Source organism: Lemur catta, chromosome 14, assembly GCF_020740605.2.
Source record: "Lemur catta isolate mLemCat1 chromosome 14, mLemCat1.pri, whole genome shotgun sequence".
NCBI lineage: Eukaryota > Metazoa > Chordata > Mammalia > Primates > Lemuridae > Lemur > Lemur catta.
The window spans coordinates 58,152,253-58,174,864 of NC_059141.1; the positions used below are offsets into that span (position 1 = coordinate 58,152,253).

At 47.1% G+C, this 22,612-nt stretch overlaps 1 protein-coding gene across 1 annotated transcript in view; it reads left to right on the forward strand.

Annotated features, from left to right (window-relative positions):
* GRID1 (glutamate ionotropic receptor delta type subunit 1) overlaps positions 1-22,612 on the forward strand; it is a 668,927-nt gene that overhangs the window by 614,536 nt on the left and 31,779 nt on the right. Inside the window, exon 13 of the mRNA XM_045568241.1 lies at positions 10,818-11,013. Within this exon, the coding sequence (XP_045424197.1) occupies positions 10,818-11,013 (196 nt within the window). The remainder of the gene's footprint in view (positions 1-10,817; positions 11,014-22,612) is intronic.

Genomic DNA, 22,612 nt, shown 5'->3' on the forward strand with positions numbered 1-22,612 from the left:
AAGCAGGGCCACGCTCTGTCCTGCCAGCATCCCGGCGCTGCAGCTGTAGATAATGTTGTTCTGATTGGGGCACAGGCGGCTCCCGCTGATGCCGCCCGGGGAGTGCAGGCACCTGCAGCAGCCAGTCTCCGCCACTGGCCAGAGAGAGTGCCAGGTCGACACTACGTGGCTTGTGGAGCCCCTGGGGTGGTGTGGCTGGCAGCTGGCATTGCTAATAGTGCCACAAGAGCCTTTTGTCTAAGAGAAAACCAGCTGTAACTGAACGGCCATGGCATGGACAGCATCCCCACTTGGAGCTGGTTTGGGAAGATGTCTCGGGCACCTTGGAGATCCAGGCCTGGAAAAGCTTAGCACCAGACAGCCCAGCAAGCTTATCTTGGTGCTGGCATGGACCAGCTCCAAAAAAGCTCGTCATTTCCTCATCTGTAAGGTGGGAAGAATAACTTATCACAAAGGGCGGTTCTGAAGGTGAGATGAGCCAATTCATGGAACAGCACTTGGCCCAAAGTAGGACTCCTTCCATCTGCTGAATGCAGACCAGACCCCTCAGCGACAGAACATGCCTTTGTCCTCCCAACTCCCCTTTCTGATCTTTCCAGCAGAGTCTGTAGCCTTGGTAAAGTGATCTTTCTGCAAACGGCTAGCATCTTGTAGCTTCGTATTTAATTACAGCTGTTTTTGCATTGTTCGATAACTGGCCCCTCTGTGCTAGTCATAGCGTTTTCCCTCCAGCTGGGTCTGTTTTCTTGTGCCATGAGTGCTGACTGCTTAGACCCATAGACAAGCTTGGGCAGGCAGATGTCTTATGTGCCATGATCTCTGCACCGGCTGTTGTGGTTGGGTTCTCTGTCACACACATCTGCCTCCTATGAGGTCCCCATCCCACCGCTGAGGAACTCACAGTCATGGCAGATGACATCCCTCTGTCAGAGTGTCCTGTCCCTCTTGCAATACCCCCTGCTGTCTCCTCTCCACCTCCTGCCCCAGGGCCCTTGAGTGCACACCCACACCCACACCCACACACACACACACACACACACACCCCCACAACCACACACACACACCCCCACACCCACACACACACCCCCACACACACACACCCACACCCACCCACACACACACACACACACACACCCACACACACACACACCCACACACACACACACGCACACGCACACCCACACCCACACACCCACACACCCACACACACACACCCCCACACACACCCACACACACACACACCCACACACACACACCCCCACACACACCCACACACACACACACCCCCACACACCCCCACACACACCCACACCCCCACACACCCCCACACACCCCCACACACACCCACACACACACACACACCCACACACCCACACACACACACCCACACACACACCCACACACACACACACCCACACACACACACCCCCACACACACCCACACACACACACACCCCCACACACCCCCACACACACCCACACACACACACACACCCACACACACCCACACACACACCCACACACACACACGCACACACACGCACACTCAGGCCTGAACACGTGCACTCGCATGTGTGCCTGCACACTGTACTCACTGCCACTCTTCAGCTCTGCCGCCTAAAACACACGGAACATGCTTCCTGCGGTGGCTTCCCCGCCGTCCAGAGTGCAGGATGTGCCAGCCTGCTGAGCTCACACATTCTGCAGCTTCCTAATTGTCTGGGGAAGGCTGGCAGTTTCTCTTTTTCCCAATATCTTTGCACTTCTACACAACTTCGGTTATAATTATGCTCTAAGTATTTTATGGGCAATTGTCCCTCAATCCCGTTCTCGGTGTTTAGTTATGTGCCATTTCTGCTCCCTACTCGTAAACTGTTAGTAGTTCCCAGAAGGTTTCTCTGTCTCACACACATCGGCAATTTTATGTTACCTTTTCCCAGAACATCTTCCATCCCTTTCCTCTACATGTCAGTTCCCTCTTTCTCCTTAAGTCCCAACCTGGCCTCACCTTCCCCAGGAAGCCTCCCTCTTTGCCTGTGCCCCCATTGGCTCATCCGCCAAGTGGGCACAGGTTCAATGTCATGTGCCCAGGACTCTGCTTAATGCTGAAAATGCATTTTGCATGATGTTTCTAATCATCCATGGACTTGTTTGTTCATCCCTCTCGCTTAGCTATGAGCTACTTGACATCACCGTACGATGACGCTAAAGCATACAGGATTTTGTATGGAGCACTCCTGAGTGTGAAGACAGCTTTTCTACTTGCTACTTCTGTGAACTCCCATAATTTCTCCCAGAGCCTTGGTTTCTTTATCTGTGAAATGGGAGAGAGTGATAATTACCCTCCAATAACTTTAGGAAAAGGTATTGCCAAGGTTAAGTAAAGCAAAACAAAGGGAGTGTTAGCACGGGGTCCTGAAGTTAGTCCTGTTGTGTCTTCCAGCACGTCCAGTGACTGCCGGGCAACTGACACAGCAGAGGGCTCAGGCAGACATCTGCAAAGGAGGAGAGGAGGGACGGAGGGGTGGTGAAAACAAACCCACACAGGGAGACCGGGGACTCGGGCTGTTTCCCTGGAGCAGAGAGGGATGCAGGCTGTGCAGGAGGGAGGGAAGGCACCTTCACAGCCTCCCGAAGGGTTGCTGCTCTGATTTGCATTTCAGTGACATTTATGACAGCCTCATAATGGATTAAGAGCCCCCGCACTGATATATTAAAGGTTAATGGTGCATCCTGCTTTTGTATTGATTTGTGGCAGCAAATATTTGCGGGTGTGGAGAGCTGGGAGCCAGCCATGTTCTTGGCATGGAGGAGCTGCCGGCTGGCGGGGCTGCTTGTGCAGGGCTCCCACGGAGTGGCGGGGACACAGGAGCCCGGGAGGCAGGCAGCGGCTGCATCCTGGGAGAACTCTCTCAGCCTGTGGATGCTGATCCGTGAGGAAGCTGGGTCTGGAAGTTTCAACACCCTGAGGCTGGAGGCTGTGAAGAACCAGACCTGATTCCCGGGCTCCTTGGTGATCTGCTCCTGGGCTGACTCTAAACCACACAACTTTGTGCTGCGCCTCCTGGCTCAGGGCCAGGAAACCAAGGGCAAGAAGGGCTCTTCGACTCAAGCGCTTCTCAGCACATGATAACACACAGTTATCCTGAAAGGAGACTGGTCAATCTAGGATGAAGACTTTTCCAACAGACTATCTAACCTAGGTGTTTTAAAGGCAAGAAAAAGGCTAATCATTCCTATATAATTCATGCGTATAACCCCTGTTCATGAGAGTGTCTACTATGAGCTGGGCACTGTGGTGGGTAGGGAGAAATTATCCCAATTTGCCTGATGCTTGTCTGATTTTAGCACCATGAAAGTACAGCATCCCAGGAAATTGCTCAGTCCCAGGCAAACTGGGATCGTCAGTCACCCAAGTTGTAGGTGCTGGTGATAGAGCAACAAAGCAAACAGCCAAGTCCCATTCTGGGGGGAGAACTGACATGACGTGTCAGCCTGTGATATGTTTATTTGTGCAGTGTATTTCAGGAGGGTTGTGTTTTATATAGGGTTGTCATGGAGAAGATAACATCTGACTGGAGACCCAAGACACTGGGAGAGGGAGCCAACCAGAGGTCTTAGGGAAGACTGTACCAGGATGAGGATGAAAAACAGCTGCAGAAACCCCAAGGTGAAAAGTCAGGGAGGCCAGCGCAGTGAGAGCAGAGATTTGGGGTCCAGACCACGTGGGACCTTTCAGGCAGTGCGAGGACTTTGGATGTTCCTCTGAGAGACCAGAAGTCATTGGAGGGTTTTGAACAATGGGGTGACACCATCTGACATAGATTTAAAAAGGATCATTTTGTCTGCCCTCCAGGGGATAGACTCGGGCGGTTAAAGGTGGAATCAGGGAGACCCTTAGAGAGACAATCTCAATATCTAGGTGAGAACCAGAGGGGTGAGGATAAGATGAGGGTTTGGGTTAGAGTGAGGGTTAGGGTTAGGGTGATGAGGATGGTGATGAGAAGTGATCAGATTCTAGAACTACCTCGGTAGAAGAGATTGGATGTGCTGAAATTATATGTGAGATAGTGTAAGAAAGAGAGAAGCCCGTAGTGATTCCAAGGCTTATGGCCACAGCGTCTCAAAGAATGGAGCAATGTCTGACTGAGATGGGAGAACTAGAGGAAGAGCAGCCTTGGTGATAGGTTTGGGGCTTTGCAGTTGAAGAGCTAAAGTCTGAACATGTTCAGTCTGAGGACCTGCTGGCCATCTGACTGGAACTGTCAGGTGGGCAGTTGCCTGGAGGGGAAGGGGTGGGTCAGGCTGGGGTGGCCCACTGGGGTCACTGGTGTATAGATGTATCTACAGCCCACTGACTCGATAAAATCCCAGCAAAGGGGCTGTCACCACAGAAGAGAAAAGATCCATGTGCCAAGCCCTGGGGCACCCCAAGAGTCAGAGTTTGGGAAGAGAAAGAAGAACTAGGAATGGAGATGGGCTTGGAGGTGCCTGCGAGATGGGAGAAGAACTGTGCCCTGGTGATGTCCTCGAAACGGAGGGAGGGGTGGACGTCTAGAAGGGGAGAGTGATCAGCTCGTCAAGTGCTGCTGGGGGGAAAGTGAAGACGGGACATTGGCCACCGAATTTGGGAGATGATTGATGACTTTGGCAGAAGCAGTTTCCTTTCAGTGGTGGGATGGAGGCTGTTTCTGAGAAATGGGGAGAGGGTAATGGGGACAGTGACCACAGAGCTCTCCAGAGGGAGGGCTGGAAGGGTGGGGGTGGGGATTGAATTTCGTCAAGAGTTTTGGAGGGGACAGATATTCAAACCATGGCGCCTGTGTGTACCCCAGCAGCCCCTCCTCCAGGCTTCCTGGAAGGTCCTGGGCAAATGTTACGAGCTGGGAGAGGCTGGGAGCCGACTCCCCAGCTGCACCCGCCTCTGTGGGGCCCAGTTCTGCCTCTGCGCACTCACACCTCACGGCTCTTCTCAGAGCAAGGAAAGGAACTGGACAAACACATCAACCCCGGTGGCTAAACATCCACTGGTCTAACCTCTCCTCCGTCTTATTCATCTTCACAGCATGTTCACCGCTCGCTCCGTGATAGCAGGTGGCAGCCGCCTACCCCCCTGCAGGCCACGCTGAGCCAGCGGTCTGTTTCCCTACAGCCTGCGAGCTAAGACTGCTCTTGTAGGTTTACACATTTTGAAGTGTTGGAAAAAAACAAAAACACAAAAACAAAGAGTATGTCACAGAACCTTTTGCGGCCCTCAGAACCCACATAGGTACTGTCTGTCCCTTTCCAGGAAATCTGCTGACCGTGGCATTACCTAGTGATTGTGCTGTGGTTGTCATTGATGTTTCTGTCCCCTCTCCTCCACCGTGTACGCTCCACAGGAGCGGGGACTTTGTGCTGTTCACGCCCTGTCCCTGGACCTAGAGCGGTGTTTGACACAGCAGATGCACAGGAAATAGGGTTGTTTGAGTGGTGACTGAATGAAGGAGGGAGACACCTGGAAGCCTGGTTGATGCTGCTTGGGAGAAAGATCAGAGAGGTTGGAGATGTGGGGGAGCCCCGGGAAAGAAACCTGGGAGGGGCATGGCAGCAGGCTTGGGGGGCAGGGGTGCATCATGGAGCCTTCGGGAAGCAGGTTGTGGAACCCCAGCCAGGCACCCCCGATGGCTTTGTGCAGCACTGTCACCTGTGGTGCCAGACATCAGCCAGAAAGCTGAGACTGCCGGAGTGAGAGTGGAGGCATCTGTGGGCTGCAGCCAAGGCAGCTTTGCATTAGCAGGATGAGCATCCCCTCCCGCCCGCGTCTTTTGGGCCACCCCACGACTCTCGTTCTCCGCAAGGAAGAATAATAGGGCTGCGGGCTTTAGATGAGTCAGGCCATGATGATGGCATCCCCGCCATCGTTGAAATCTGTTTTCCATGTGCTGTGTATTGATTCTGCTCTTGTTGCGAGCGTATTTATCTCCATTGCCAATGTAAATATTTCTGTAACATGCAAAAATGTATTTATAAGTTCTGTATTATTGATTTTTCTCATACTGCAAACACATTTATCTCTTTGTTAGTGAAAATGTATCTAGAAAGCAGTAAGATTGATTTATGGAGCAAGGGGAGCATGGGAGGTGGTGCCGGGCTGGGGACACTGTCCTTGGCCACAGCTGAAGGGGGCCTCGTGGTTCTTCCAGGAGGTGCATGTTTAATGGGAGGAAACTGCCCTCAGAGGCAAGGGATGCTTAAAAAGTCCTTTGTGCAAGACAGTCTGATGTGCTCGTAAGTGTCAGCTATGCTTTCAGCTTGGGGAGAACCCACAAACCAGTAACCCAGGCCAGGAGATAGAAGCAGCTTCTGTTGGTCCTAAACCCAGTTTTGGGAGAGTACAGTTTAGTGGAAGATACTGGTTCAAAAGTAAGACTGTATGAGAGAGTGGGTTTTCCCAGGGGAAGATTCCAATGCAAAACATTATCCAAAGGTAAAGTAAGAAAATAGGCAGCGAACAGAGGTGGGCTAAGCCTCCAGGTACACACGCTTCTGCTGTGATACTTCATCAGCCAATCCAGGCCCCGGTGGGCAGCCTGGGGCTGATGCCCTCGAAGCCAGTCTCCCCGAGACGCTCCTTCCCAGGTGCTCACTACTTCCCCAGGGAGGCCTCTGCTAGGCCATTACCATCATGGTCCTCGAAGCAAGGGTCCAGATTGCCCGCCAGAGGAGTGTTGGTGTCTGTAGGCTCATCCTGGGTTCAGACTTCCCTAGGTCGTCAGTTCAGGTACCCTGGGGCCTGGGGTGTGGCTGTGGACAAGGCAGCAGATTGCAGGCTGAGGGAAGCATTTGCATGTACCCTGGAAGCGAGGCGGAAACCACAGGAAGGGCTACAGGCTTCTCCCTGGGGAGACAGAGGGCCGCAGTTACATGGACCTTGAAGCTTAGGCGTGCCGCCTGCCCACGCTGGCTTCCATCCAGGTGTGACCACCCTGGCCCGTTACCCATGACTCCTTCGCATGGGCCCCTTGCTTCAACCGTTTGAACTACGAATAGTCAGTCTCACAGAAGAGCTAGCATTTATTAAACATTGGCTATGCTTCGGGTATATGTTTGTGATTCTTAATCTTCACCAACCCTGCAGGATAGGTATGAGTTATGAAAACTGAGCCTTCAGACATTAAATGACTTGCCTTCGTCATCGGTTCTGGAACTTGTGCCAGAATCACCTGGGGGTTGTAAACACACAGACTGCCGAGCACCACCCCCAGAGTCTCTGATTCACCACGCCTGGGATGGGGATCAGGAATTTGCATTTCTCATAAGGTCCCAGGTGCCACCAATGCTGCAGCTCTGAGGACCGCACTTCGAGAGCTACTGGTCTATGTCAAATGGCTATGGCTTTCAGAGGCAGGATGCACAGCCAGGGCTGCCAGGTTCCATAAGCTGCGTCTTTTTGGCTGATAGGAATTGCCCGTGGTCTGTGTCCCGCATGAGCTGCGTCTTTTCACGCATCAGTGCCTTCTCAGGCAATACCTTCTCTTCCCGCAACGTCCTAGGCCTCGGTTCTCCATGTGGCCGCCCCTACCTGTCCTTCATGACTCAGCTGTGTAGTTCCTCTTCTAGGAAGCCTCTCCTTGGTTCCTGCCCGTGGTTAACTGTTTCTCCTCTGTGCTTCCGGGATCCCCCATACAGACCTGTATTTGCATCCCTCTCATGCTGCATAGTCCTTGTTGGTTTACTCCTCTGAGCATTCACTCACCCCCAACTATAGACCTCCTGAGGGCACCCACCGTGCATTCCTTGCTCTAGCACCACTGGGCCTCACCTAGTAGACTTTCCGGAACTGTCGGTGAAAGAGCTGGGTGAATGACTCCAGGGTGTCGCATCATGCATTTGAGATTAACAGAGACCCCACCTGTGATGGAGGCGTCACCTACATCTCTCTGGTGGGAGTGCCCGGACACTTTCCGGCAGTGGTGGCTAAAGAGACTGACTTCAGAAAAGTGCTCAGTTGAGTCTGCTGCTAGCACAGCCTCCTCCCGGCAAAGCTTCTCTCACTTGCTTGGCGAGTGTCCTGTCTGACTTCAACATCTGTCTTCTGCTGACGGCCTGTCCCTGTCCTGCTCTATTCCTCTCCGGGTGTCCCTACCAAAACTGTGCACCTGACAAGAGGATGACTGCCCCAGGGAGATGATGGCTTTGGGGTATGCATCGTTGGGCCCTCGTGTGCAAACTTCCAGATAGCCTTTTATAAGCTTATTCACCCTAAAGTAGGATGGTACAATTTACCGTGTGCTGGGCATGCTAGTGAGCTTGGAAGCCTTGGCTGAAAGAGAGCGCGGGTATCTGAGACGGGAGGGTTCCCTCTGCGCAGATTTGTAGCTGTGAGGGTTGATGGATGGAGGGAGGCGCTGGCTCTGAGCAGTCAGGGACAGAGAAGACAGGGGTGGCGTTTTGGGGTGGGAGCTATGAGCTATGCTGGGGCAGAAACGGATGTGGAGCCATAAACATTCGGGCTGCCTGCTTGTTATCCAGAGATGTTTCCTGAGCCTCTGGCCGTGGGCACCATCATGAATAAATACCAAGAGGAAAGAGGAAATCTCCATTTCAAATGTGGGGATGAAACAGTCATGCCCTAGCTCCCTGGCAGTTACCCATTCATTCCGCACTCATAGAAACTGCAGTAATTTAGAGCAGTTCAGTATTTAGACTCCACTGTGTAATTCATCCTGATGTTTCCCATTCATCAAAGCCTTGTGTGTGTTTGTATTACCATGAGAAAAATAAGAAATGCAGAAAAAGAAAGATCCCCCCTTCTTTCATTACAGGCAAATTACGACAGAGTTACCACCCTTGGGGCCCTTCAAGCGAAGGAACATCTTGCTTCAATTAGATATAAATAATGAACAATAATTACAAAGATTTCTTCATTGAATTTATTATTTCATGTTTCCTTTCATCTGTAATGTATTGAAACGAATGCTGAGCTCTGTTTGTGGGCCACATCGCAGGGACCAAAGGAGTGCTGTGGAGTGTGTCCCCCAAGCGGGGGGAAGCGTGCCATGCTGGCCCTTCTGTGTGCTTCTGTGGACGCCGCTGTCAGCCTGGGTCCCGGGTCATGGGTGCAATGACGGGGCTGCAGCTCTGGTTCTCCACATCCTTGTGGTCTACTGGGGCCCCGGACGCACAATCCTAGCTCAGAACTGTTGCTACCAGCTATCGGACACTGACCTTGCATCAGACGCTGCTCTAAGAGCTGAACACAGAGCCCACGTAATCCTAACAGTAACCCCCTGCTGCGGGCTCTGCTTCTCCCCCTATTTTTAACAGATTAGGAAACTGAGGCACAGAGAAGTCAGCCAACATGCCCGGACCCACAGTGTTAGGGTGCTGGGGCTGGGAGGCAGGGCGGGCAGCTGGGTTCTGGCGTCCCTGCTTGTCCTTGCTCTGGGACGCTGCCCTCTGCAGTCCCAAAGAGATCATGCTGCCATGGAACCCGCACACTGCAGAGGGGGCACCGGGAGGCCGAGACGGGCGGGGCTCCCACAGGGAGAGGCGGCAGCTGGTCTTCCTGGGGCTCGGAGAGGTGTGAGGGTGGCTGAGCGAGATGAAGGGGTTCCAGGCAGAGGGAGCGCCCTGGCCTGCTGCCATGGATGGGGAGTGGGGGCATTTCTCATTTCAGGACTGGCCACCGTGCTCTGGGGGTGGGGACAACAGTCTGGGATGAGACCAGAGGTGGAGGGTCGTGCAGAGCCAGTTGGGGAGATCTGCTCTTCTCGTGGGAATGTGACTCAGTGAGAGGCAATGATGATGACGCAGGTTGATAGAAGAGACTGAGATGTCCACAAGAGAAATGAGTGAAGAACGAGCATGTAGGAGGAGTCTGGAGAGACAGCCTGGCTCCCCACTGGGCTTTTCTTATTTTTCAATTCTGTCTGGTATGCGACATTCTCTCAACACTCTGAGCCCGGTAGTGCCCTTCTGGGGCAAGTAAGAACTTTGTAGCAATTAATCAGTTCTTCCTGCTCTGACTGTTCTTCCTTCTGCAAAGAAGTCTCCTCCTCCACTCCCAGCTGGGCAGTCTGCTCCCGGGATGCGACGCCTGTAGACCCAAGGCCCCCCGAAGTGCTTCTTAAAATCTTCATCATCTTTTAAATAGTTGTCAACATTTGAAAATCAGGAGATATCATATAAAAATCCAGTTTTCTTTATATTTTTGAAAACCAAGTTGGTTGGGGGAAGGAGTGACGAGTGCTCAAAGTCAGTAATCGGCAGGCGCCCCAGCAGCTGCAAGCTCTGGAGGCGGATGCCTCTGAGCTGCCCCGTGTCTGAGTGGGTTTCTCCCCATGCCAGCTCTGAGTGTCCGGGGTCAGCCAGGGTCTTCGCACATCTTGCCAGCGTGAGTCTCTTTCCCACCTGCCTCTGCAGGTGTCTGACTTGGAGATCTCTGCCTACAGCTTCTCGTGTTGCCCTGACTCTCTGATATTGCGATTCTCTCTTTGTGCGTTTGTTTCTATAGCTGGACTGTAAGCTCCGCGAGGGCAGGAATCATGTCTTATTCATCCTGATTCCCTTGATTGCAGCATAGAACCTAGTTTTAGGTGTTCGGTAACCTTGTTGAATTAATCTAACCCTGAGGAAATGTACTGGGACAGAATGAGATTCCGGCAAGTCTCACTGGGGCTGAGGGACTCGTGCAGCTGGGCGTCTGGAGTGGAGAACATGGACAGTGGGCCATGGCGGGGCTTGACATCCGCAGGGCTTTGCCGCCCATTCGTATCCCTGCAATGTGTGGTGCGCGACACGTACCCATGCCTCGCTGCCTCTCTGCATTTCAGGACGTTCCAGGACCTGTCCAAACAAGTGGAGATGTCTTACGGCACCGTCCGGGATTCAGCTGTCTATGAGTACTTCCGAGCCAAGGGCACCAACCCCCTGGAGCAGGACAGCACGTTTGCTGAGCTCTGGAGAACCATCAGCAAGAACGGAGGGGCCGACAACTGCGTGTCCAGTCCTTCGGAGGGCATCAGGAAGGTAGGCAGGAGCTGGCACTCAGGCGTGTGCACTGTGGCAGGGCCATGGGCGTGGTCATCCTCTAGGTGGGAGACAGCTCTCCGTAGGCATCTGCCTTTGGGTCGCCTGTCACCTGCAGGGTAATCCTTCTTCACACATTCTCTAGGTGGGTGCCCATTTGCCCATTCTGGGCAGCAGGATCAGAGTCTGTGCTCATTAGGAACTTTCTGAGTTTCCAGAGGGTGCTGACTGCAGAAGAACAGGCAGATAAGCCCGAGCCTCAGACCTCCCTCCTTATGGGCTCAGAGGTTGGTGGCACAGGGGGTCTGCCCACCCCAGTGAGAGCACTGGGCAAGAGCAGCGTGCGGAAGGGGTGTGCTTCCAAGAGTGTGGTGAGGACAGCAGCCTGGACAGGGCCTGTACTAGGCAACACCGCAGGAGGGCACTTGGACAGAGGGAGGAAGGGCAGAGAAAGGCCGTGACACTCTTCAGCAGTGGGCTAGACGTTGCTCATTTATTTCACTCCATTTCCCACAGTGACCAGAATTAAGCATATTATCCCATTGTATAGCTGAGGACCAGTCACACCCCAAGTTAGGATCTGGCTCCTTGGCTCCTTGAGTTCCAGGCTGAGGATGTGGCACTTATCCAGCAGGTGCTGCTGCACAGCCCTATCAGTGAGGAGGAATGTGGTGGGATAAAGGCGAGTGTCATGATGCTGTTGCTGGAGAGGTCCTTCTGTCCAGTGACCCCCATGTGTGGTGGCTGCTCTCCCTGAGCTCATTAGTGAGCGGTGCGAGAGAGATGTGCAGCCCCTGGCCGGCACTGCCGCACTCTGAGCAGACTGGCTGCCTCAGTGTCTCTTCCCAGCCTTTTCTTACTCTGCTCACCCCACCACCTCTGTGGAACCTTCTCACACACTCGCACACGCATGGTCATGCACAGTCTCTCTCACATACACACACACACACACACACCTGCACTCCCTTCCCCATCCACCTGGTGACTGCCTGGCCTTCCTGCAGAGGGCAGTGGATGTCATGACAGTTTGGAGCAAGCTTTGGGGACACCAGGGGACACCAGGGCCCACCGCCCTGCTCTTCATGGTGTGTAAGGTGCTCAGCAATTGGCCAGCTCCTCCCAGGAGTGCCCCAAGGGGGTCCCGGGAGAGAGGCCTGAGTCCCTCGTGCATTGGGAGCATGTGGGCATATGGACAGAGTGTGGCCTTTGTCACCCAGCTGCCGTGCTCTGTGGAGTGAGTGCCTGCTGGGAACATGTTCTCCGGCAGCCCTTGTCTCCAGGTGACTTTTCCTTGCCATTTAGCTACACTGAACAGCAGAAAGTGTCTAGGCTCTGGATCCCGACACCTCGGGGTGTGAATTCCAGCTTCACAGTTCACCAACAGTGTGAAATGGAGCACATCTCTCTCCCCATGTGGAACCTCTCCGAGTTGAGAAAGACCTGGGCAACTTTCTATTTGGGGGTCCCGTTAGAGACTTAAACTATTCAAAAAATACATATTGTGGTAGATTTTGAATGTCTACATTGAACCAAGTGATATTTTAACAAAAATAATAGAATGCAGTGTAGCTGTGTTATTCTCATGTGTACAAGATTTATTAGAACCTCTTAATTGGAGCACCGCAAAGGGTGGCGCTCTAACCCTGAGCTGCAGGGTCTTCTTTCATCCTGACAGTGAATCTCTGTGGCTGTGGAGTGACCTCATTTGGAGATAATGAATACAAGGTTGATTTAAGGCCTCTTGCGAATGTAAGGCCTGGGCCAAATGGCCTTGGAGTTCTCTCCCCCGGCTTTCTTTGACGCTCAGAAAGCGCCAGCAGACCCATCCACACCGGATCTCATGAAGATTCATGGCAAAATGCTACCAAAAGTGCTGCTTATAAAAGAAAAGATAGTTACTTTTGACTTTATTAAACTTCTTCTCATTACAAGACACTTTAAAGAATGAGGAGGGGATACTTATAACGCCTATAGACAATATAGGATTAATATTAAGAATATATCAAGAAGTTTTACAAATCAATAAGAAAAGGTCAAACAGTTTAATAGAAAAGTGGGCAAAAGACTTGCACAGGCCTTTCACAGAAGAGGCAACACGAATGACCAATAATCAAATGAAGAGATGTTCAAAATTATTAGTGATCTCTGAAATTCAAATCAAGACCATAAGGATGTATCGTTCTACACCAGTTAGATTGGTAAAAATGAGAGGTGGTGGAGAGGGTGTGGAGTAACAGGTGGTTAATTGCCGGTGGGAGTGTACTCAGTGCAATCACGTTGGAAAAGAGTTTACCGTTCTCTTGAAAAATGGAACATTCACATACCTTATGGCTCAGCAATTTCACTCCAGTGTATCCACCCCAAATAAATGTCCATTTGCACTTTAGACACAAGAAGGGCCATGACAGCATTTCTTATAGAACCGTAACCCTGGAAACAATCCAATGATCCTTAACAGTATGAGAAAATATTTTCTGCAATGAAATGGATGGACTACATCTTCATCCAATAGTATGGATGAATCTTAGCAGAATAACATTGCATGAAAAACCAAGTCAATTTCATATGGATCAACTAATAGAAAATAAACTAGAACAGTATACCCTTTCTAAAATATATAAGATGCACTCATACACACATCCAAAGTAATGACAAAATACAAGATTTTCCATAGTGTTTGCTGCAGATGGAAGAGGCAGAGCAGCAGGAAGAAGCACGTTGTTGGATATAAGTCAGGGCTGGTGTTAAGTTTAGATTAGCATGAGAGTTTTTAATATTTTAAATTTCTTATTATAATAACAAATGAGTTAATTAAAACAGAGGCCCATGCCTGGACAAATGGGTGGGTGTCCTGAGGCAGGCGTTGTTAGAAACCCTGTTCTGTTCACCTACCTGCTCTTCCAAATACGTAAGTTGAGACGGAGCCAGGCAGAGTTTGGCTTGTCACAGGTGCCAGCCCCTTCCCTCCACAGACCCGCTTGTTCCTCGAGCCTGGTGTGCCTGAGCAAAGCGAGCACATGCGCTTCAAGCCCTCTGGAGGGTGATCACGCTGGAAATGGGTCATTAGAGAAATGCCTCCTTGTCATCCTATTTAGTCAATTGGTGGCACATAAGACACTGTTCACCCTCTGGTGATATCTAGGCTCTTACTCATGAATAAAAGAATGTAAGGAAATTATGAAGGATGCAAATGTTTCCTTATCAATGCCTATTGCTTCATGGTGCAGAATCTAATCTATTCTTCAGTACATAGGATGTGTTACTTTTATGACACCTTCATTTTATAACTCCCACACTGCCTTTGTGATCACAAATCTCTCTCTTGCATTTGTATCTCTAAGAAAAAAAAAAACACAAAAAACAACAAGCAAAACTGACTGCCAGCACTAGACAAATGTTAAGGGTTTTATAACTAGTGTCATAAAAGTGAGTTTATAGTATTGTCAGAAAATGAAGTGCGCTGCATTTTTTACTGGAAGAAAAGCTCAGGTTCACTCTCAGATCTTCCTTCCTCTGTGTCTGCCTGGATGGCTGTTGCACCCAAGTGCTTGTCTGGAATTCTTCCCCTCCCCTACTCCTGCCGAGCTGCCCTCTCGTCCCTGCCCCCAGGCTATGGCTTCGGTAACCTTGTGAATTCCTGGGCCCATGTCAGGGGCAGACCAGGCTGGAGATGGCTGAACCATAAGTGAGGTCAACAGCTTGAATCCAGAAACCACAGGAAAAATCCAGCAACTAGGGAATTATGGGCCTGCGAATAATATTCAGGGAGGAGCAACCTCTCCGGATCCCAAACAGAGCCTACTTCTGTGCAGTGCAGGGAGCCCAGCAAAGGTGAGAAGATGTCCACTGAGTGGCTTCTCCTGGAAGCTTCTTTGGAGTTAGATAGACAATCACACTTCTAATTTCCAGTTGCTCTTTGGTGAGTTGTCTCAGTTTTCAGAGAGAGAGAGCTCAGTAGGGGAGCGATGTCTAATTGCTTCAAAAGTCAGTAGCCTGGTGTCAAGGGTAACCCTGGAGAGCTGCTATTAGTTTTTCCTTGGGAGTACTAAGGCTTTTAATGACTTGAAACCAATTCAGGTGGGGAATTGCCTAACAAGAGTGATCACTTTTCTGCAGTGTCAGAACCGAAGTGATGTCATGGTTGTCCCACCTCTGAGACCCACTCCTTTGTGCCAATGGCCACTTAGAAGGACAAGGGGAGAACTTCCTGGGCTCCAGTGGAAAGACTGTGAAAGAATTTGGAAGGGGAGGGAATGGGAATTTTTATTTCTTAAGAGATTACAAGAAGCAATTTTTATGACAAACCTGCCTGGCACTCAATAAGTCTCAATAAATACAGGATTGTTCCTGAGTGAGTCATCTGTTTGCTGGGTGACTGCGCAGAGGCAGATAAATCGGGGGCATGGTTCCTGTCATCACGTAGCAGATCACCTTCCTTAGATCCCATGATGGCAGGGATGAGAGTAATAGCTCTGGGGTTCCTGTCAGGTTTGTCTCTTAAAAACCTCTTGGGGAGGAAATCCTCCCAGTGGGTCCTGAAAGATGTGTCACAGAGACAGCCCTTCATCCCTCTCAGCCACCTGCACCTATCAGGCCTGGGGAAAGACTAGACGAAGTATTGACAAACTGTGGTTCATGGCCAAATCTGGCCCACAGCTTGTTTTTGTTAATAAAGTTTTATTGGATAATAGCCCAACCCATTAATTTACATACTATTTACAGCTGCTTTCTTACTACTTCAACAGAGTTGAGTAGTTGTGACAGAGACCTTATGGCCTGCAAAAGCTAAAATATTCATTATCTGGCCATTTACAGAGCAAGTTTGAGGACTTCAGGTCTAGACAGGGAGGCAATCTAGGGACACTGCCCCAAGCTGCACATCATCGTCACAGGCACTGTTAGTAACAGCACAGCCTCTGAGGCTGCATCATCTCATGGTGCACAGGCAGCCCCAGTAAGTAGCTCATGTCCTAGCTGCACCATGTAATAGCATATGGGCTCTGCCCTTTCTTGTCCGTTGAGTCTAACTCTGGTGGCCTAGAAACTTCTCTGTCACTGCACAGGGACCCAGCTTTACTCCTGGCCTGGCCTGGCTGCCCTCTGAAATCTATTAGGTAGTCTCTGTGTCCCAGGCACTGTGCCAGATGATTTACATACATTCGTGCTTTCCTCCTAAATATGCTACTTGATTATCATTGTCCCCATAATGTAGAACCTGGACCTGAGCCTCAGAGAAAGGCAGTAACTTGCCCAAGGTCACACAGACACAAGTAAGTAGTGACATGGTCATCAAAACCTTGCTCCAACTGTGCCTCTTTCCACAAGGTGGCATTGTCTTTTCTATACCTCAATATGTCCCCTCCCCCTTGTGTACTCTTGTGCTTTTATTTCCTTTCTTCTTTGCCACCAAAGTGGCAAGATATATGCTCTAATTTTTAAAAGCCTTACTCCTCCTTCCATGTGTCATAGCAAAGGTTATTTAAGTCTATGACTTTATCTTTTGATTTTTCAAACTATTAAAATATCAATTAGAGAAACTTTGAGATGCAGAATTGAGCTGGCAAGTGGTTCAAATTTATATGGTAATAACTTTGTCACAAGAAGTCAGACTTTAATGTTGCTGGTGGGATTTTTTTTTTTTCTTTAGCCTGATCAACTTCATCATGCAACATCCAGCATAACCCAATTTCTGCGCAGTGCCAGGGCTGACCTGGACCACCAATTGATTAAGCCTTTCCATAAATCAGACCCAATATTTAATAACACTGTCACATAGAATATAGTGTTAATAGTTTAAATGTCAGTCTTCACAGCTCATTGAGTTCTTTGAATAAATAAGTGAGTAGCTTGTTTCAGACCCTGTGGCCGGAGATAGTATTTTTCAGAGGGAAGTAGCTCTGGAGGCCAGCAGTTATAGCAGAAGGTGGTGTTTTCCACTCAGTGAATACAGCTGAGGTCATAAAGTGTGCATGCAAATGTAGGAAGAAAACAGGTCCACAATTCTTATTTATTTTTATCCCTGATCTAATGCTTGCCCTGGCTTCAGATTGTATGTGGGCATAACCTGTCAGCACCTGCATTGGTTCCCGTCTTTCCGCTCTGTGACAGGGCTGCTCTCCTTGCAGGCAGTCCCTGCTCAGTATTAGGGAACATGCTCTGTGGCAGAAAATGTGGTCCCCAGAAAGGACGGCAATCTTTCACAGAAGGATCAGGAACTTTGGCACCCCACAGCACCCTCCATTTGGAAGGCGCAAGGTGAGGAAGGTGACCATGTATGGGGCAGCGTCCTGGTTCCATGGAATGTGGAAGTTCCTGCTGAGGAATGGGGAGAGGCTTGTATGGGATGACATTTCTCTGTACTTTTGGGATGCCAGATTTGAAGGTCAAGAGAGTTTGGAAGGGATGCAGATCTGGCCCTCCTGAAAAGGGACTAGTAAGAACTAGGTAGCTCTGTGCAGTGAAAGGCAAGAGCACAGTTCTCAGTGACAGCAGGGGCCTTGTAGGCATGATCCGAGACACAAGTTTTGTCCTTTCTCTGCTTCCAAGACAATGCGGACTGGGGATTCTATAAACCTCCTTCCTTCTCAGCCACTCATCTCTATACCTTTTCTACTCACTCAAAAGGCACTATATCCACTTTGCAAGTTGGAAGGTATCTTCTCTTTCTTCATTCACTCATGACCTTCTTCATCCTTTCAAGAAATGCAGTTTGAGTGGCTTCTTCTTTCTAGCAGTTAGGATATGTTAGTTTAAATTCCACTTTCAACCTAATTTAATCTGTGGCTTTGAACAAGTGAATTCACCTTGCCAGACCATCTGCAACCCTGGAGAAAGCCTTCCCGGATTAGCTGTGAGTTTACAAATGTGTAAGGGCAGAAGCATCTGGTGTAGCACAGGAATACATTCAGTAGATGTCAGCAAACTTTCCTAGCATCACTATATGTTAGAAAAATAATATTAAAAAAATAAAGACAAATAGCAGTTAGTCTTTTATGGGGTGTAATTGACTTACAGTAAAATCCACGTGTCTATCTCATGAGTTCAGTTATGTAATAACCACGCAAAACAGGATACAGAACATTTCCATCACCTTCAAAAGTTTTCTCCTGTCACTTTCTAGACTCTTTTACTCTTCCCCAGAGACAACGACTTGCAGATTTTTAGCACCACAGATTAAATTTACCTTCTCTTGTAGTTCATATAGATAGAACCATATAGAATATATGTGTTTGTGTTTGGCTTCCTTCACCAACAAAATGTCTATGATATTTACCCATGAAGTTGTGGATTTCAGGACTTTGTTCTTTTCTTTTTCTTTTTGAGATATATTCCATTGTATGAATAAGCTCCAATTTTTATCCATTTTCCAATTGACATACGTTTCTGCAGTTGCCAATTCAGGGCGATCATGAATACAATATTATGAACATTCTCATACAAGTCTTTTGTGGAGATATGTTTCCATTTTTCTTTGCTAAATATGAAAGGGTGGAATTCCTGGGTCCTAAGGTAGTGTGTTCACTGCTGTATGCATTGCCTAACCACCTCCAATGTGATCATGCTATTTTACACACCCACTAGGAACTACTACTTGCATACTTGTAAGTTCCAGTTGCTGCACATTCTAACCAACATTAGTGTTGCCAGACACTTCTCCTCTTCCCCAGAGACAACTGTTCGCAGATTTTTAGCACCACAGATTAAATTTACCTGTTCATATAAATAGAACCACATAGAATATGTGTCTTTGTGTTTGGCTTCCTTCACCCAACGCAATGTCTATGAGATTTACCCATGACATTGTGAGCACACATCTACCTTAGGACCCAGGAGTTCTCCCCTTTCATATTTAAAATTTATATATATAAAATTATATATATATGTATTTATATATATACACACACACACAGTGAACCTGGGCCACTTCCTTATTCCATACACAAAATATTAATTTGAGATGCAACATAGAACTAAATGTAAAAACTTCTAGAAGAAACTTTGCAACTTTGGAGTAGAGAAGACTTTTTTAGGCAGGATACAAAAAACGATAACCCTAAAAAAATTGATAAATGATATTTTAAGTCTAAAAATGTCTGCTCCTCAAAACGCACCATTAAGAAAATGAATGGGCAAGTTACAGACTGAGAATTATATTTGTAGCACTTATATTTGGTCAAGAACTTAAATTCAAAATATTTAAAAAACTAATATAAATCAGCAATGAAAAGATGAAGACTCCAATAAAAATTTACAGAAGACTTGAGCACACATTTCATGAGGGAAGATACATGGATGACCAATAAGGATGTGAAAAAGTGCTCAACTCACTCGTCACCAAAGGAATGCAAATTAAAACAATAATGAGATATCTGTTCACACCCACTAAATTGTCTACAATCAAAAAGATTTTTATTGTATTATCGTATTGTAAATATTTGTATTGTATTGTGTTATTTTATATACATAATATATATACACATACACATATATATACACACATGTATATCAAATTGACTCAGTACCATTTGTTAAAAAGACTTATATTTACTCAAGAAATTGGCTAGATACCTAGATTAAAAATCAACTGGCCATGGATGCATTGGTCTATTTCTGGATTGTCTGTTCTGTTCCATTTATCTATATGTCTATTCTTATGCCAATATAAAAATGTCTTGATCACTTTAGTGTTATAATAATTCCTTAGATCAGGTAGTTTGAGTTCTCCAACTTTGTTCTTCTACAAGATTGTTTGGACAATTCCAGATCCCTCGAATTTCCATATAAATTTTAAAATCATCTTGTCAATTTCTTCAAAATATCATCTTGAGATTTTGGTAGCTATTACATTTAATATGTGGATCATTTTGGGGGAAATTTATATTTTTACAATACTAAATCTTCCAGTCTGTGAAAATGGTTTTTCTCTTAAAAAAAAAAAAAAAGCTAAACTTTGATTTCATTGATTTTCACTGTTGTTTTTATATTTTATTGATTTCAGCTCTTTTGTAAAAAAAAAATTTTTTACTTCTATTTTACCTTGGTTATAATTTGCTCTTGCCTATTCTGTAATAGCTTTGCAATGTTAAAACTTAGATCATTAATTCTGCACTTGTTTTCTTTCCTAATATAAGCATTAAAGCTATAAGTTTCCTTCTAAGCACTGTTTTAGCTGCATCCCCTGAATTTTTATATCTTGTGTATTCGTTATCATTTAGTTCAAAATATGAAGCTTCAGGCTTAATCCTTTTCTCAGGGTATCCCTGCTGAATTATGGAGGGCAGCACGTGGCTGTGATGTGCTGTAGAAAAGTCTGTGGATGCCCAGAGCAGGGATATATTCTGTTTAGTGGTTGGAGGAAGCTTCCTAAGATAGTGCTGTTATGGACACACATTTTATAATCCACATGCCTTAATTTGTTTTCTGTTTTGAAGATAAAAGTGTGGAATGTGGGAGAAAACTGGCAAGCAGAAAATAAAATAGAGAGTTAATGGAAATCAGAGAGGCAGAGAGTTGAACGGCATGTGAACCAAATGCACTTTTATTTCTACTAAATGTGTAACTCCTTGTAGGAGAATGAGGGCAGTGGTATTTTCCCTGCATGACAGTTGCTGTCTTCAAAGTCCCTTCCTGGTCTTGGGCTTCAGCCTCCTGAGTCCTAGATGCCTTGGTCAAGTAAAATGTACCTGATTTTTCTTCACATGCATAACTCTGTGATCCACCCAACTCCAAATGCACTTAAACATCCCCCAGTTCATGTCAACCTTTAAAATAATAACCAGTTTTGAAAGGAAATCTTTAAGTTATGTGTTTATAATTTACATGTAATATGTTGCCACTAAGAAAAGTGTAAAATATTCCGGGACATAAGAAATAAAAATAAGCAGAAGAAAACCAATCAAACATCTTTGTTCACCACCTAAATACAGTTCTAAGAATTATTTTGTGTATTCCTGTCTAGTCTTTTTTGAATTTCTAAAAAACAATTTATATAATTATATAGCATTGCAGAAAATATACTTTAACTTGCATTTTTATAACATTGTAAAAATTTATAAAAATCATTTAGTGACTAATGAATATTTCATCAAATAGATATAAAACTATTTGAGGTAAAAAAATTGTTCAAACATTCCCTTTGCAATTGTCATTTGAGTTCAATTTTTTACCCATAACATTGTCATGAACATCTTCATGCCTAATGTTTTTCTAGTTACTATATTCATTTTGTAGGTCTAATTCTCAAAAGTAGAATTATGGTGTCAAAATATATATAAACATTTAAAGCTCTTGGCAAAATATTACTGAGTATTGCCAAAAGTAGGGCTTTGGATAAATTATATTATTAGTTTTGGAATGGAATCATAAGAATATTTATGTTTCAGTTGATTCTTTAAATCAAATTCTTGTGATTTATCTTATATAGAAGTCTTTATATAAATTGGTATTTTTCTATTTTTCTCATATTATTCATTGTGACTTTTTTCTTTCTCTTTCTCTTTACAAATGTACTTTATGCATTTGTGTGTGCATGCATTTTTGCTTTATTTTGCTTTATTATTCTGGGGACTGGTGTGAAGCAGCAAACATTTTCTTTTCAATGCTTTTTTTCCTAGACCCACATTAGATATTGCCACCATAAATGGTGATAAAAAAATTATGGTGATTTTGGGGATATTGAATAAGATCACGGTTAGAGGTCTATAGTAGTTTACTATTCACAAGTGATGCATATATAAACCCTTTTCCCAAATATGTCTTTCTGCAATGATTTACTATTTAAAGTATTTGGTTTTTTATACATTTATTAATTCATTTATCCATCAACTTATTTACTAGTGCTGAGCTCAGTTGATATGTCAAAGTGGACATGATACTTTATTCCTAAAAGTGAGTTGTAAGAGAAGACAAAGGCCAATTTGGGACAGTATATTATTTCAAAAATAAAAGATTTTTGCTTCTTTTCTTACTTTACCCTGGCCTTCCTCCGACAGGGCCTCCTGTCAATGTTTGGACAAGTAGGAGATTAATTTAATCATAACGGTTACCATTAGAGAGGCCTGGGATTGCCCGGGTTCGGGGTTAAGTTTCTCCCACGCACCCACGCAACTGTGCTTCAGCATAACCAGCTCATTCGTGAGGAAGCTAAAGTCCCAAGAGGGCAAGGGACTCGCTGACAATCAAGCTGGAGTCAGTGTTAAGCTTTTCTCACTCGGGCGCCCTTGTCCTTACCCTGTGAATTTCTGCAGCAACGGACGAGCCTCCTGATCAGAATGAAGCCGCAGCTCCCCCTGCCAGTGACCCTCCCGTGTTCCAGTCCCCCGAGCCCCAGCAGTTTCCTCCCCACTTCACACCTTTGTGCACTGCGGTGCACACCACACTGCTTGGAGCACACCACTGTTCCCTTTCTTTGTCTACCAGACTGCTTCCTGGCTAACCCTGGAGCCTTAATGGAAGCATTCACTTCTCCTGAGCCTTCCATGGGTGCCTTTGTGCCCCTCACCACTTTGGGCATCCCAGCGTGCAGCCTCGCCAGAGGCCATCCAATCCCCAGGGCCTGGCTCTGTTGCAATCCTGCCAGACTTGGAGCTTCTCTGTGGTG